Raw genomic sequence first — 17,706 nt, 5'->3', positions numbered from 1 at the left:
TATGTATGTATGTATGTATGTATGTATGTATGTGCTTGTATGTGCAGTACATATACCTATGTGTGTGCATAGAGAGAAACTAGATAACACTGGATGCTCCACACACATACAAGAGTGAGTCTCTTTCTATAGCCCTGGCTGGCTAGAACTCACTATGTAAACCTCAAACTCAAGAGGCCTGTTTGTTTCTGTTTCCCAGGTGCTAGGATTAAAGACACACAGCAGGATCCATGTTAGTTTTTTGAGACACTCTCTTATTGAAGCTACTGTTTCCACTAGAGTAGCTGGTTATCAAGTTCCTAACCCAGAGAGCTGCCTGCTTCCTCCTGCCCAGTGTTGCCCAGACTCCAGCTAGATGCTATTGTACCTGGGTGCTGGTGATGAGAATTCAGTCCTCAACTTGTACAGCAAAAAGTTTACCCACTAAGCTTTTTCCAGCCCCTACCTTCCATTTTTAAAGAACTATCTACTCAAATCTGAATAATCATAGGTTTCCTATTAGTTGTCCCATCAAGTAACATGATATTCCACGGCATAAGAGCGTCTCAGCCTCAGTGTAAACAGTTGTAACGGAAGCATTCTGCTTGGAGACTAAGTGCGGGGAAAGTCTTTCTCAAGACCACCACATGACTTTGCTGTGTCACAGAAGAGCTTCATGCCAATGTCATTTCCCCACATAGAATATTAAGGAGAGATGTGTGTTTTCAAGTTGTGAGATTAATAATAATTAGTATTAACTAATAAGGTTGTGTCGCTTAATCAAGATTATTCTTACACAAAGGTGGTGTCACTGCAGACGTGAGCTTGTAAACACGAGCGGAAGGCTGCTGTGAGGTGTTTGGTACTATCATGTTGACTACCACGGGCCACACTTCCCTATCTGTAGTTTTGTGTCTTTGGTGCAAATTTTAGCACAGTCAAGGCAATGAGCAGTAACACTGTAGTTTTGTTTGGAAATAGGCTGCTGTCATGGCTGTCTTAATACAGTGCAGTTTCACTGAGCTCCATGGGTCTTGTTTGAAGAACCACTAGAGAGGACTATATGACCCTAAGAGTTCACACAGCTATGAGCCATTTCAAAGGGGACTCTGGCTCTGAGGTTCAGTTCTGTGTGACAAATGCTCCTGAGGCAGCTTCCATGTGCCAGGTACCATGGTAAGAGCTGGTAATACTTACGAAGTCTGCGGTGAAGGAAGGAAGGAAGAGAAGTTCCTAACAGAGATGTCCTCTCATCCATCTGGACCCTTAAGGTGAAAGGGCCAATCCCTGAAATTGTTGCTATTTTTAATAATAAGCATATTGACAGAAAAATGCATGAGGAATTTAGTATTGTTCTTTAAGTATTTCTCACATTTTAAAAATGAAACATGCTTAGAGTTGGAAAGATGGCTTAGCGGTTAAGAGCACATACTGTTCTCTTCCAGACACTCCAATTTCATTCTCAGCACCCACATTGGGCAGCTCATAACTGCCCGTAGCTCCAGCTTTAGGTGTCCCCTCTGCCTTCTCATTCAACATGCACATATTCACATATACATATGTACATGGTTAATAAAATAAATCCTTTGAAATGAAAATTGCTTTTTAAAAAGGCTTTGGTTATGGTCAGATCTCTGCCAAATATTTCATAGGTATGATCTTGCTTAATCTTTCTTCTTAATACTGCAAAAATGATCTGCCAAGGTGCCAAACACAGACTCAGAATAGCTTGCTCCAGATTCTCAAGGCCGACAAATAGTGGTACTTGGAGTAGGACCTGCCTTGAAACTAGAACTTTATAACCCCAAACTTGCTTGAAACTTCTAAACAGTTGATTGTTATGAGTTATCTAGTGCCCTAGAAGAGCAGAAATAGCGATATATATATATATATATATTCATTCATAAGTATATGTATTCTATATACATCAACTTCATAAGTGTTTGTTCTTAACATATATATATTCTGAGAATATATACGTGTGTGTGTGTGTGTGTGTGTGTGTGTGTGTGTGTGTGTGTGTTCTCAGATAGATGCTAGAAGTAAATGCCTACACTTGGTGACAATGTCCTTACTTACTACATGTAGATTAATAGCAGGAAGAAGAGCCAGTGCTCAACAGGTAAAAGCAAAGCTAAAGCTAGAAACAGAGACCAGAGATGTGGGATTGGCTCAGTGCAGCATAACCAAGAAGTCCTGAGCATTTAGCTAGGCACGACATCCACAGTTCACAGCCCAGTGGGTGAGCTACGTTGGTCGTACAGTTGATTCCTCCAGTTTATAATCACCAATGTTAGGTGTTTCCCCTGCTGAATTTTTAGACTCAAATTAATAGTCTCTACTGCTGGTTTTGATGGGGTGGAGGGAAACTTGCCACTGAGTTGTTGAAACCTCAAGTACAGGACATTTTATATATAGTAACGGGTAAAAATAATACCATGCACCCGTTCCTGTGTTTGGTGTGCTACAGTGGACTTATGCCAAAGGGCTTTCAACCAATTGTTCTTGTTGGTTTATATATTTTTTCTTGGAATTTTTGATGCAGAAATATTTTTTTGATTATTTATTGGCATAGATGAGGTAAAACAAAGTGGGTAAAAGATTTTGACTTTAACGCTTAGTAGATGTGGACAGAAGATTGTCCTTGTCCTAGTCACCTCCTGCTGCTGTGCCTTATGCTGTGAACAAGGCTTACTTGTGTGGGTGAATCTTGTCCTAGAGAGCCACACTTGGCCACCTGGAAAGCTGCATTAACCTGTTACCATGCTTCCACCACCCTCTACAGTCACCTCCATAATCATTTCTCATTTTCTCTATATAAAAACGACCACAAAGTCTTGGCTTATTATAAGTAATCCAGTTCACCCCGTAATGATACAGTGAATTATATACTTTCCTAAACTTAATCATTCAAGATCTTACTTCCTTCCCTGCAGGCAAGAACCATTATACTTTACACATGGCTCCCAGCTGGTTTTCATTGAGGCCTTCAAAATCTATTTGAACGCTGAGAGCTTTAAGAAGAGGGCTTTATCTCTCTCTGTCGGCTTTTGTCATGGTACCGTGAGCTCCTTCTGTTCTCCAAGGTTTTAGTTTTAAGACAGAGAAGCAACATGTGTCCATATTATAGCTCTGCTTTGTAACTGGTCAGGAAGGCTCTGTTTGGATGATGGCATCCCTTAGAAATATATCTACAACTTTTCTTCCTGAATTGTTAGTTTCATGTTCATTCATGTACACATGTGTTAATATCTCAGCTCAGAGAGATTTCAGAAAATAAAAAGAAAGGAACTTTACCAGGCTTTGAACTTTTAACTCATTTAAGTAAGCCCATGGCTTACTTATTCACCAACTCTCAATTGTTGGACCTAGACCTCCTTATTTAGAAGCCCTCTAAATGAATGGGTCCAGTTGTTGTAGGTACCCCTGTAAGTACCCAGATATTTGGTGAGTGGATCTACTTTTCTCTCTGCCAACTCAAAGCTAAGATTGTGTAACACAATTCCTTTTAGGTGCGGTAAGTGCCACAGCTGAAGAAGGCAGCCGTCAATTAAATGTAGACTAATTATTTCTTCGAGGGTAGAAATGTCTAGGCACATTTCTGGCTACTTTACACTAATGTTCTTATGTGGAATAATTTACTGATGATCTAGGAACACAGTATAACTTGAATATTTCGGATTTAGTACATGAGCACACAGCTATTCGCCCTGTGTCTTATACTAGTATTTTACAGCTCAAGCTGTGGTTTTGGCTAGAATAGATCATATGATCACGGTCTCTCGGGGATTGTATCACCCTGAGCTCCACATGCTCCAGGACTGGATCCATCTCTCTCTGGTGTCACTGCTTGACAGTGCAGGACCAAGTACTTTATATGAATATGGAGCACCTTGGCCCAGGCCGTCCGTCTTAGTGTTGTATACAGGAGGTGTCCAAGCACCTGTGATGTGGCTAAGAGGCTGAAGGACTGAAGGCCGTTTTAAAAATATATTTAAATTAATTTAAATGTAAGTTGGGGGGATGTCCGGAAAAATAGCTCACTTGCTAAAGTGCTTGCTACACGTACTAGGACGTGAGTTTATATCCAGAACCCATGGTGGTGTGCTCCTAATCCCAGTGCTGGAGAGGTTGAGACTGGTGAATTCCTGCAACTAAATGGCCAGCCAGTCTAGCTTCCTCAGTGCATTCCAGACCCTGTGTCAAAAAAAAAAAAAAAAAATGAAGCATGGGGAGTTAAAGGTGCCTGGGAATAGACATCCAAAGCTGACCTCTGACCTCATTCCACAGACATGCTCACACATTAGCACACACATGGAATAAATGTCAAGCTGTCTGCAGCCATGGCCCCTGCATTGGAGAGTGTACTCCAGTGGGCTAGCCTTGTTGTTTTCCAGATACTGCATGCTTGTCCTTTTCTCCCAGCCTGTTTGCTTGCTTCCTTTTTCTGGAGCACTTTTCATACATGTCAGGCCGCTCCCTGCCTTCCCCCTCTCCTTCAGACCATTCACCTATGCTGCTTCCTCAGTGAGCTTTCCCCAGTCACCTCTCTGGAGCACCTCCTTCACCTGTGTGTTTCTGCCACTCATAATCCTCCTCTGGGATGTCTGACTAGGAGTTTGTTTCCCCTCTGCTCTAAGGACCTACTCAGCCTCCCTCTGTACACTCTGCTCATGGGCTTCATGTTCAGACCCAAGAGATACAGAATGCATGTTCTGTCACAAGCTGTGAGTGCTGAACATATTTGGTTTTCTTATTATGTGGGTCAAAACATGGGATTACCATGAAATAAAGTATATATGTGATCTATATCATATGTAATGTACATAGAATATATATATATATATATATATATATTTGAAGCATTTGGCTTAGATTTCATGGATGCTAATATCCATTCTGACTGCTACTTTCTACCACTGGAATTTGTATATGTCAATACTGTGACCCCTCCCACCATAGTCATGTTGAAAACAAATGAATGATGCCATGATAGAGAGGTTTAAAAATATGCTTTTCAGGAATCTTGTTATAGAAATACCAAAAATGCATTTGTGACAGAAAATTCCAAAACCCAAAAGAACCAAGAAGAATTAGTGGGTACATAAAGGTTGAAAGTAGAGGCATTTGCTGTCTTTACAAAGTGATGTGTTTTATTATGTCAGAACATCACAGGAAGATGGTGCAGCATTAGAGATTAAAGAGCAACCATTGGGCCCTAAAAGTTTTGCCTGGTTGTAAGAACAAGTCTCAGTGTGCAGCCCAAGCTGCCTTTGAATTCTCAAACCTCTTGCTTGATATATTTCACAGCTGCACCACATCACACTGGTTCTGGACCCATAGCTTTTTTTTTTTCCTCTTGAGTGGTGGTACAGTAAAAATCAAAAGTAAAATCATAGCTCTTAAACATACAGAATAATCTTTCAGACCTGTTTTCATCCCTTTAATCAATACCCACATCAATGCAGAGAATATTTTCAGCATCTCCCAAAGACTGTCTCCTAACCTTTCAGTCAGTAACTCTCAATGACAGTGTGCTCCATGGCATTGCCACTTGACCTGGAACTTGCTCTGTAGACCAGGCTGGCCTCAAACTCAGATCTGCCTGCCCTGCCTCCTGAGTGCTGGGATTAAAAGCGTGCACCACCGCCCAATTGCTTCGGGCTTTCTTATTGCAGTGTGTTTTCTGTTTTTTCTTTCTTTCTTGGCTCTCCCATAAGTAGAATCTTTAGTCTTTCGAACCTGACTCCTTTTGCACAGCAATAAGTTTGTGGTAGTTCCCCACAGTGGGCTAGTTGGCTTGGCATCCTTCTTAATATAATATAATATAATATAATATAATATAATATAATATAGTAGTTTACTTATTCTATCACTGGGGAACACTTGTATTCTTGTTACTACAGGTTTTATGTGACTGTAGATGTTAAAAACTAGCCAGAACAAGGATGGCATCAGCTGTCACACCAACGCTGAGGGAGGAAAACTCCAGGGCCTCACTCCGACACAGGAACTAAAGGCAGCAAAAGAATAATGAGAATGAGCAAGAAAAGTCTTCCCTAGGGAGGAGCATACCAATGACTGTCCAGCCTTGAAAACACACACGCACGCACGCACACACACACACACACACACACACACACACACACACACAGAGAGAGAGAGAGAGAGAGAGAGAGAGAGAGAGAGAGAGAGAAACAAGTGAAGAAAAAAGAATCCATGAATTTGAAACAGAGCAGAGAACATATGGAAGGCTTTGGAGGGAATAGAAGAGAAAAGTTTTATAATTATATTATAATCTCAAAAAATTTAAAAAAGATTAAAATAACCTAGCAAGTTATAAATAAATGCAAGAACTTCCCAATGAACTCTGGAATGGGATTGCTTGCAAGTGTGTCCACCAAGGATCAGTGGGGTGTCTCCCATGGTATTTTCTGGAGACACAGACTTAACCTTGACCCATTCTACTTACTAAAAGGAAGCAGACAGGTGCCATAACATATTCAGACAGGAAAACCATGACTTACTGAAGTGAGATTATAAACCTGTCCTGTGAGAAAGAAAGAAGCTAAAATTATTAGTGGGAGAAATCAGGGAAGAAATGGAGGAAGAGAGAGATGTGGATGGATGGATGGATGGGTGGGTGGGTGGATGGATGGATGGATGGATGGGTGGATGGGTGGATGGGTGGGTGGGTGGATGGGTGGATGGATGGGTGGGTGGGTGGATGGGTGGGTGGGTGGGTAGATGGATGGATAGATAGACAGACAGACAGACAGACAGATAATAGAGAATGAATTGCTACTAACCTCTAGATGAGAGGAATTGGAGTGTGCATGGACTGAGTTTGCTCTTGGCAAAGACCATTTGTAAGTGAGAGAGTTGGAGGTGTGAAGCTGCACTTCCTGTTTCCCCATGTACTGTGCTCATTGTGGAAAGCACTACCCAAAAAGAATGCACAGACCCTGGATAGATGAAACATCATTCAGACCTTTTGCTAGAAACTATCTAGAGACGGTAGTTCTTCGACTAGTGGGGGTAGAACATTTTGGAAAAGTAAAGATAGTTGTGGCAGACATCTTTGGAGATCACTACTTTCTAGATGTTTTACGTGCTATGGTTGGGAGGCAGACAGTCATTGGCCAGTAGCAAGATACAAGCAAAAGACTCAGTAACTTATAAGGCAGATCACTTTTAGAGATAGATGTTCATTTTGTCTTCTGTATTTTGCCTGATCTTTTCATGTCTGTTAGAAAATACTAGAACTCACTTTATGCCTGTATTGTCATGCCCACCAACCCACTCTTCTGTATTGCTTGGTCAGAAAGTACATTTCATTTTATGGGGAATTTTTATTGCCAGTATCTCTTTTTAGAAAGGCTTTACTAGTCTGTGATCTGCAAAGTCCCCTGGGAGTCCATTTTTTCCAGCCTGATTTCTCCCTATACTCCTGACCGTGTAGAGGAGTGTCCTCCAGTGCAGCACATTCCCAGTTACCTCTTGGTCCAGACTACACTGTCATGAAGAATTGTAGGATTACCTTTCTATTTCTCTATTTTAGAATCAAGTAAGCCGTGAGTGAGCCGTTCTGCTAGTCTCGTTATTGTGTCTCACATTTGTCCTCTTTGCGCATTTGTGTTGTGGTGCTCCGTCCTAGGAAACGAGGGGAAGTGGAGTAGTCCAACTGGTAGGGCCTAAGGAGAGCAAATGCTATCATGCAGAAAGATTATAGTAACTTCAAAGTATAGTTTTGGAAAATCTCTTTAAATCTACTGAGCGCACAATGGAAACCCCTTAAGAACCAATCTAATTATTCAATTAAATGGAACCGTTCTGCTGGCTTTTACTACAGAAGGCAAGCATAATTTAGAAAATGGAGCACTTTAATTCTCTTTTGTTTTCCAATTAACAGAGTTGCTCTAATAGGGACCACTCGTGCTTGAGCACATGTCCGGCTAGAATGTACTTTGTCCCTGATTCCAGTCCTCTTTCTCACCAAAAGCCGAGCCCCTCACCTGTTGACACAGAGGTTTATTTATTAGCACGCTCACACTGCCCACATCATAGGCCCTGAGCACACATCCTCCTGTTGTCAAAGCCACCAAGAGCCCTGGGAGCCTGCAATGCAGCCCCGCTCTCCCTGGCGGGGATAATTAGGACGTTGGAATAACGGAGGTCTCACTTTTTTTGCTGATGCCAGCTCACCACATCAGACCACATGAGTTTGTTCTTAGTTGAAAGTGGTAACAAAAACGCTAAGAACATTGCCTTTAATTGGTCAGCACTATTTGGACGCTAGTCCTCTGTTTTATAGTCCTTTGTTTTCTGTTTCTTTCTGCTACCAGCCAGCAGCTGATTATAGTAGGTAGTCTCATTATGTAGCCCAGGCTGGCCTTGTGGTTGAGGTTCTTTGTTCTCCAAGCTTCCCACATGCTTATACAGCTGTGGGCCACCATGCCGAGCCCCTTTCAGCTTTCATAGTTAGTGGTAGTAATTTGAAAAACAACCTATTCCTGTGGCTGCCATATTTTATCTCCTCTACTATTTATTAAATTCTATAAAAAGCTGCATGTTTTCACTTGTGCAAGTAGGCTTTTCATCAAAGGCCCCAGAGACTGGTGCAAATGGCAGATTCTCTCACCTTTAGCTGCTTTGAGGCCAATGCTGGTTCTTAGTTAAGCAATGGACCATATGGCTAGTCCTGTGCTGGGAGGAATGGTGGCAGGGATGATACCATGGGTGATTTGGGTTTTTTTTAAGTGTGGCTACATACACTTCTTTTTCTGTGTTGCTTGGACCTAATTCTCCCTGGACTCTGGAAATGTGTAATCTGGGACCCTGGTTTGGGAGAACCTTTCACAAAATATTTGAAAATTGTAAAGAAGAAGCATGTGTCGTTTTTAAGTGACCCTGTCGTTATAATGGGCTCAGAGAGGACACAGGAAGTTGGGCAGCATCTTAGCACAGGCATTGTGATCCTCTCCTCTGTGCATGACCGCCCGCCTCTCAGCAGAGATGACCATTGCTGCCTTTTAATTCTGCGACATGTAGCTGCAAGACAGCTGCAGTGTTGGCCATGTCTCCTTGCTGGGTGACATTCTCCCTTCCAGTCTTCGTAGAGTCAGTAAGTTCATATTAAAATGGAAGTTATTTCATGCAGTGGTAACAGTGGTGGCTGAGGCCCACTTAGGGTTTTCTTTCATGAACGTGTAGCATAGGTAGAAATAAAAAGAGGTATACTTATGAAAAAAAAAGAAAAGAAATATTTAAATTTTAACAGCTAGCTAGTAAATCTTGCAATTAAAAATTAAGAAATAGAAACTTGGAAGTATGTTCAAAACAGGGTTAATTAGTTTATAGGGATATTAAAATGCCTATCTAAATGTGGTTAAAGCAGTCAATTAAAATTTAAACATACAGAATCTTAAATTGCTTGAAATTTTTTACATATTTAAAATAATATTTAAAGAGCAAAATCAGATCTAAAAGAAGATAAGATTTTTTTTTTCATTCGATGAAGGGTGTGTTATCCATTTCAAAGTACTATTTCTCTCTACCACCTGGGGAACGATGTGGCCAAGAAGACCAATGATTATCACTGACTGGAAGTTTGCACCAAGCCAGGGATAGGCTAGTTGTGACTTCCTGGGCCAAATCCAGTCTCAGTGGGCAGAGTTGAGCTCATTTGCTTTCCCAAGAAGCACTGAGCAGTGACTATGCCCCCTTACTGAGAAGATTCCCTGTTGCCTCTGCCCTTCAGGACAGTGTATTGCTTATACAGTATGCATTTAATATCTGAGCCATGCTTGAGATGCCACTTCCTTTTTCTTTCTTTCTTTCATTTTTTGTTTACATTTCCAATGATGTCCTCCACACAACCCCCATCCTATTCCCCCTCTCTCCCCTCCCCTTTGCCTCTATGAGGTGCTCCTTCACCCACTCACCTACTCCTACCTCATTGCTCTAGCATCCCCCTACCCTGGGGCATCAAGCCTCCATGGGGCCAAGGTCCTCCCCTCCCATTGATGTCAGAAAAGGCCATCCTCTGCTACATATGCAGCTGAAGCCACAGTTGCTCTATATGTGCTCTTTGGTTGGTGTTTTGTCCCTGGGAGCTCTGGGGAATCCAGTTAGTTGATACTATTGTTCTTCTATGGGATTGCAATCCCCTCCTTATCCTTCAGTCCTTCTCCAACTCTTTCTTTGGGGTCCCCCAGCTTAGTCTAATGGTTGGCTGTGAGTATCTGCATCTGTATTGGTCAGGTGCTGGTAGAACCTCTCAGGGACCAGCCATACCAGGCCTCTGTCAGCAAGCGCTTCTTGGCATCAGGGTTTGGTGTCGGCAGAGGGAATGGATCCCTAGGTGGGTGAATCTCTAGATGGCCGTTCCTTCCGTCTCTGTTCCATACTTTATCCCTGTCTTTCCTTTGGACAGGAACATTTCTGGGTTAAAATTTTTGAGATGGGTGGGTGGCTCCATCCCTCACCTGGTAGCCATGCTATCTACTAGAGGGGGTCTCTACAGGTTCTCTCTCCCCTTTGTTGGGTATTTCAGCTAATGTCATCCTGGTTGGGCCTGGGAGCCTCTCTCTTCCCAGCAGGATGCTACTTTCTTAATCCTTCTCTGACACAAGATGAGATGGAGGTTCAAAGACCTGCCTAGCTCCCCCAGCTTGCAGAGGAGTCTAAAGTTGAACTGTAGTACCTGTCATTAGTGCAATTGGGTATCTTTACAAGTGGAGGTGATTTAAAGCCAAGCTCCTCAATGAAGCCCTGCTCCATATAACCTCAGGTACATGGCTTAACTACTCAATGGCCCACAATTTCAATGATGGTTTAGTTTATCCGATTCTTTTCTTTTTTTTCTTTTCTTTCCTTGTTGTTGTTGTTGTTGAAACAAAGTCTTGCTCTGCAGTCTAGTCAGGCATCAAATTTCAGTGTAGCCCAATAAACTCAGATTCGTGGACATCTTCCTGCCCTCACCTCCTTCACGTTGGAGTTATACAAGCGTGTCCTACCTTACCTGGCTCACATGACTCTTAGGATTTCACATTTCATAGATGAGAATCTAAATCTTCAGAAATGATTTCAGCTTTCCCAAGACTTGCCTTTGTCTGAGTGTAGTCTGAAGGAGATAATGAATGTCGCAGAGGTCTGGTGGCCTTGCAAACTTAAGATCCCAGTCACACTAAGTCTTCCCTCTTCTGCTTTTCAGGTCCTTCATCGACAGCAGTCCCAGCCAACTAAGGAGAGCTCCCCTCCCAGAGAAGAAGCACCCCCACCACCTCCTCCAACAGAAGACAGTTGTGCCAAAAAACCTCGGTCTCGCACAAAGATCTCCTTGGAAGCACTGGGCATCCTTCAAAGCTTCATCCATGATGTAGGCCTCTATCCTGACCAAGAAGCCATCCACACACTCTCAGCCCAGTTGGATCTCCCTAAACACACCATCATCAAGTTCTTCCAGAACCAGAGGTACCACGTGAAGCATCATGGGAAGCTGAAGGAGCATCTGGGCTCCGCGGTGGACGTGGCGGAGTATAAGGACGAGGAGCTGCTGACAGAGTCTGAGGAGAATGACAGCGAGGAAGGCTCGGACGAGATGTACAAGGTGGAGGCCGAGGAGGAGAGCGCAGAGAAGAACAAGGTGGCCCCTGCTGAAACTGACCAGAGATAATGTGAGCTCCACAGGCAGCGCAATACATGGGTCCAAGGACTTTCCGCTTTAGTTTCTTTTAAAGTTCCTCTCGGCTTTGTTTTATTTTGTTTTTTATTTTATGTCTGTTTTATTTTTCTTACCCTTAATGGCATTCCTCTGTTACACAGGATAGCCTATAGACTGAGTGAACTCAGAGTTTCTGAATCAGACGTCGCCTTGGCAAAGACACTAAGTGTTAAACTTTTACAATTGACTGGACCATAGTAATTCTAGTCACGGGAGACCCTGCCATCATTCTTGGACCTACGAAGAGACACCAGACAAGTTCCAGGATGGGAAGACCCAGGAAATAAATGAAGGAAGCTACGAGTGTGTGTGTATATGTATATGTACATATCTCTATATTTACATATATATATTAAAAATTGCATGGGACAGAGAACTTTACAATTTGAAGGACTAGACTGTGAAATGAGTTCTTAAACAAAAGACTCGTGTATGTATAAAAAATAATACCACTTCACAGTGAGTCGCTTTGACTTTTGGAGAAACTGCAGCCTGCTCTCAGGGCGGGGTAACTATTTTTGAATTCCTATTTATTTTGTGTGTTTGTCCCTGATTTTTTTTTTAATTCTATGGCTTCCTATCTGGCAGCTTAATGGGTAATTTTTGAGGTATGTATTTAACAAAATAACACTGCCAAAAAAAAAAAAAAAAGAGAGAGAAAAGAGGAAAGAAGAGAGTAAAGTGAGAGACAACCAGGGCCTGTTAAAAAACGACGTAAGGCAAATGACTCCTAAGGACATAATGCACACTTTAAGACAATGACGCAACGCCGTGACCTTCCGCACTCCGTTACTGAGTATGTCAGCACTGTAGCGAGCAGGTGTATTCTGTGGTGGAATCCCGAGCCAAGTTCAGTGCAGGGGAAACTTGACCTTTAGCGCAGTCTCGATGAATGACATTCTGATATTGGATGACCTATGGGATCCATGCTATGAGCCACATTTTGTCGTGAAGTTTATTTACCTGCTTGTGGCTTCAAATCTTAAAATTATTAAGCCTGCTCATTTAAAATTGTTGGGATGTTACTGTTTCCTTTCGTTTCATTTTTGTTTTCTGGATTTCTTTTGTTTTTGTTTTCATTTTGTTTTGTTTTAAATAGAGCATAGTTCAAGGTAATGCTAGGTTAGAGAAAGAAGTTTCTGCCCGGTTTGAGGGGCTTCCACTCAAATGAATCTCCACCCGCCCCGCTCCCCAAGCGTTTCTTACTCCTCTTCCGTTTGGACTTCTTTTCTTCACAAACCCCCTTCGCTTAGCCAAACCTCTGCAGACCCTGAGCTCACGTGCCTCTGCCCTTCCCCTGCCATGGCAGCCCTGACAGGAACCTGGTTTGGAATCATTATGCACCTCCAGGCAATAAATAAAGTAAGGGAAGCAATTTCAGCAGAGTCACCTACTCATCGGAAAAGGAAATAATTGTCCCAGTGCCCCACATTGCGCTTACCTTACGTAAAGCAGAACTAATGCCAACGGGCTGTTTTGTGAAACAAGCGTTAAGCTGCAGTCTACCACACTTTGCCAAGTCTCCTCCAGTTTCCTATTAGAAACAGTAGCATTCCCTTCCAGTTCCACTGACAGAGATAGCAAGGGGCCAGGCCCCCAGAACCCACTCCAGGCTTGAGACGGCCACTCAACAGTCCCGCACGGTTGGATTTTGTTTTGTTTTGTCTTGTTTTTGAGTTGTATCCTCATGCAACCTTGTCAAAGACCTCATGCAATATCACTTTGAAATTTATTTTCTGTTTACTACACAAACATTGTAATATAACTGTTAATACTATTTATATATTTGAAAGGTATAAGAGGTAGGAGTTTAAAAAAAACAAACCTCTATGTGTAGATATTAACTCAGAAATTACACTATACAGGGAGAAGACACGTTGCAATACAAGCTAATTCTAGCTGCTTAGTAACCTCTGGAGTTTTCAAAGGGACGTTTTCCTGTACTTTTTCAAATAATGATGTTTAAAACAGTTAACCTTGACGTGAGTGTCACGCGTCTTTGCAAAAGGATGGCTGTTTGCAATCGAGGCCTGGGCCTGCCCTTCCCCTTTCTGTAGATGCTGCAGCTTTAATCCGAGAGTTCACAGTTGCTGCTTCCTGATCTCCGAGTTACTCTTTCCAAATTGTCTTCTGACACTGTTGCTGAAGTCACTCTGTACACACCCTCCACACCGATTTTTTTGCCAAGCTCTTACAGGTGGTTCATCGATCGATGGCATCCGCATTTGGTATCTTTTACACTTCAACCAAAAATTTATTAGGTATTTTTCAATGCTAAGTCTTGCCTTTTGTTTTTTAATTTCACTGCCGAGTTTGCAGTGATTCTAAGTGAATCTGTGGGCATTTTAGCCTGTGGTCTTGCCAGATCTTTGCGAATTACAATGCATATATGTCTATTTATTCAATATCTGTCATATAATATCTATTTGGAAGAAGAAACTTTCTCTTGTAGTGCCTCTTGACAAAGCACAATTTCCCGCCTTTTTTTTTTTTGTGAAATGAAGAAAAAAAAAACAAATTGTGTTTTATTGCAGTATCAATAATGTGAATAAGGATTAACATATTGTAAATGTTCTTTTTTCCATGTAAATCAACTATCTTTGTTATCACTAAGTGATAATTTTTAACTTATGTGCATTGTTAGGCTGTTAGAATTTTTTGGTTGTTAAATAAAACGCATTCAATAAATCTGACTTTGTTTTTGTCAAATAGTTTACTGGGCATGGTTCCCCCTTTCCCACTTTAAGTCTTCCAGTGGAACAAGACCTGGAGAATCTAAGAAAAATGTTTTAGAAAGAAGACAGTGGTACCCGCAGTTATAGATGTTTCGGTTCTTTTCAGCGTGTGGATTTAATTGCACATATAAACTGTGTGTGTGTCTATCTCAGTATATCTGAACACACACATGTTAACTGTGTGTCTCTCAGCATACTTGAACATACACATGTGAACTGTGTGTCTCTCTCAGCATATCTGAACACACACGTTAACTACATATGTGTCTCAGCATATCTGAACATACTCATGCTCACCTGCTATCATGGGCGACCTGAAGAGTCGTTTAGCCACTGTCTTGTCATATATGAACAAAATTCAAGTGTGAAAAGATATTTGTGGGCTCACTTCTTTATTTTTCTAGTGAATATTTTCTGTTTATAATTAAAAAACCACAAATGACTGCGTGTCAGGAAACTTTTGGAGCACATATGTCCATGGTTAATGGACATAATAAAAGTCTTTTATATTTAGAGCTTGGGCACCATAATGTGTGCTTAGAGGGATGCTGGAAGGATTGATGTATCTGAGAAATGTGCGAAAATGATTTTTTAGAAAGTGCTTACCATGGAAAAAATTACTCTAAAGACTAAAGTTAATAAGGAAAGAGCAACTGTTTAGTTGCAGAGAAAGTAAGTTTAAAAAATGATTTGGGTATTTAGATAAGGTCAATTTTTCCTGCCTTTTTCCTTTTCTTATCTCTCTGCTTTGGTGGGTGGGCAGATTAATTTTTCTTTCCTTTTTCCATGACAGTTTGTAGCCTACATGCCAGGTAACTCTATCTTAAGGACAGACAGCTAAAACTAGGTGTTTACAGAAATGCAGACAACTGAAGTTTTTTTGAGGGCTAGCAAGAACTTAACTTGGGGGTGACCCACATTCTCAGTACAAATGTAAGTGAGCTCTGGTTTGGGGCGTGGAGGCCAGGAAGGAAAGCAATGGAGGGATAATTAGACTTTTAACAAGGTAGTTCCACACTCCACATGCCTTCTGCATGTTTAGAGGCTGGAGTTCACCAGAGATAAACTGTAAAGTGAAAACTACAGCCAGACACATGAGCAGCTCTGCCTGGGGACAACCTCGTACTAGCTGCTTCTATTTCCAAGGAAATTCAAAGAAATGTTTGGACTTCCAGAAGAGTCACTGCTTTGTGGGGTGGACTATAAATACAAGAGAAAATATAAATCGTCTTCTAGAGTGGTTTTGAAAGGCTTAGCTGCATATACGAGGGAAAGGGGACAGAAAAATACTAAGACATTGTCTCCTCAGGTATATGACATGACTAAGGTAAGTTGGCTTCACAAAACTGTCAGAGTTCCCTGACCTCCATCCAAGGTTCCATTTTCCCTGCATTTGTTGGTCTGTGTTCACTCTTCATGGTCCATAATAACTGTTAGAGCTCTGGCTGTCACTTCTACTTTCCATAGACATGGATGGGGAGTAATAAACAATTCCATACGTCTATCTTGGAGAGTTTTTACAAGCCCTATGTCGGAATACACGGGAGGGAAGGGAAGTGTTTCTGGCTATACCATTAGCTCCAAGGAGAGTGTGTATGTGGAGTCAGCTAATAGCTTCTGCCCCAGAAGATATCCAAAAAGGATGCTGAAAATAATAGATAAGGGAAAAAGGAAGTGGCATATTTTCCCCAGCAATCTTCCCTGGATCATCTATCTACCTCCTGCTCACCCTACATTCATTATCCCCATTCTGGGGTCTAACCGGTTTCAACATCATGAAGTCTGTCCAGACAGTTTTGCTGATGTGTTGCAAATCCTGTGGTCACACAGTTCCCAAGGCTTCCCACCATCCTGGATCTCACAGCATGGTGTAGTTCTTATATTGTGTTCTTCTTGATACCCAAACTTTGCATCTGCATTCCAGTCAGTGCCCTAGGACAGTGCTTCATATATGGTCAACAAAAACAATGCTTTGCAGGGCTCAGAGGTGGGGGGAAGAAAGCTTACTATGTGGTTGATAAAGGCTGGGGATATAAAGTCTGCATGAAGCCCTGTTTTCATCTCAACATCACATAAACTGGGTATGGTAGACCAAGCTATGATCCCAGTACTCAGGTAGTAGATACTAGAGTATCAAGAAATCACTAGCTACATCATGAGTTTGAGGCTAGCCTGATCTACATAAGGAAAGAAAGAAAAAGAAAGAAAGAAAGAAAGAGAGAAAGAAAGAAAGAAAGAAAGAGAGAGAGAAAGGAAGAAAGGTATTCAAATAGAAAGCATACTTTCCAATAGTGAAGAGGAATACACACACACACACACACACACACACACACACACACACACACACAACAATAAAAAGAGGTTGTGAATTTGAAAAAGCAAAGCAAGGAGAGATATATGGAATTCTTTGAAGAAAGAAAAGAGAAGGTGAAATGATATAACCTCAAAAATAAGATAAATTAACAAAGCTCTTCCTAAAATGATCCATTTTCCAAGATTCTAGTGCATGGGATGGTTATCCCCCATCCCTAACCACTGGACAATCAGAGCCAGCCCTGTGTGGCTAGTTCACATCTGCTAGGTTGATGTTTATAAGGCAAAGCCCTGAAGACTAAAGTGGGGTTTGGAACCATAAAAAGCTGGGTTCTCAGGGTTGCACCATCATCCCAGGTCACATAACACTAAGTTACGTCTCTAACCTACCATCCTCATCTAAACAGAAGGGAAAAACTGAGACTGGAGTTCAGTCACTGAACACATGCTTAGCAAGGGTATAGCCCTCAACCAAACCAAAGTCACGGGAAATGAACCAAACTGGTAGTGGTATGGATGGTCCAATATTTGTGAAAACATTTTGAAACCTCAAAGCCTAGTAAAAATACCACACTCTGCAAATCATAACTTGCTAAATACTACTCCATCATTCATTCTGTTATTTTGTTTATGAATTCGCAGGAACTCCAATGAAAATGAGGTGGCAAATACACTTTTGTGTGATTAAAACACACATTTAATTAAGACCTGGTGATGAGATGCTGTGATCAACTCCAAGAATCTGTAAGGATCTACTGAGCACAGGCATTGGCCTCAACTCTTTTTATTAAATATTTATTTTATGTATATGAGTACACCGTAGCTGTCTTCGGACATACCAGAAAAGGCCATCAGATCTCATTACAGATGGTTGTGAGACACCATGTGTTTTCTGGGATTTGAACTCAGGACCTTTGGAAGAGCAGTCAGTGCTCTTAACCACTGAGCTATCTC

General features: G+C 41.7%; 1 protein-coding gene across 3 annotated transcripts in view; it reads left to right on the top strand.

Moving 5' to 3' along the window:
* Satb2 (SATB homeobox 2) overlaps positions 1 to 14,397 on the top strand; it is a 181,869-nt gene extending 167,472 nt beyond the window's left edge. For 2 of the 3 annotated variants that reach the window (XM_087567274.1, XM_087567273.1), the window contains one exon: positions 11,195 to 14,397. In XM_087567274.1, the coding sequence (XP_087423400.1) occupies positions 11,195 to 11,656 (462 nt within the window). In that variant the 3' untranslated portion in view covers positions 11,657 to 14,397. 3 annotated transcript variants of the gene reach the window in all.
* Positions 14,398 to 17,706: the final 3,309 nt, after the last annotated feature.

The sequence above is a fragment of the Rattus norvegicus genome, chromosome 9 (assembly GCF_021556685.1).
Source record: "Rattus norvegicus strain SHRSP/BbbUtx chromosome 9, alternate assembly SHRSP_T2T, whole genome shotgun sequence".
Lineage (NCBI taxonomy): Eukaryota > Metazoa > Chordata > Mammalia > Rodentia > Muridae > Rattus > Rattus norvegicus.
This window is presented reverse-complemented; position numbering and strand designations above follow the sequence as displayed.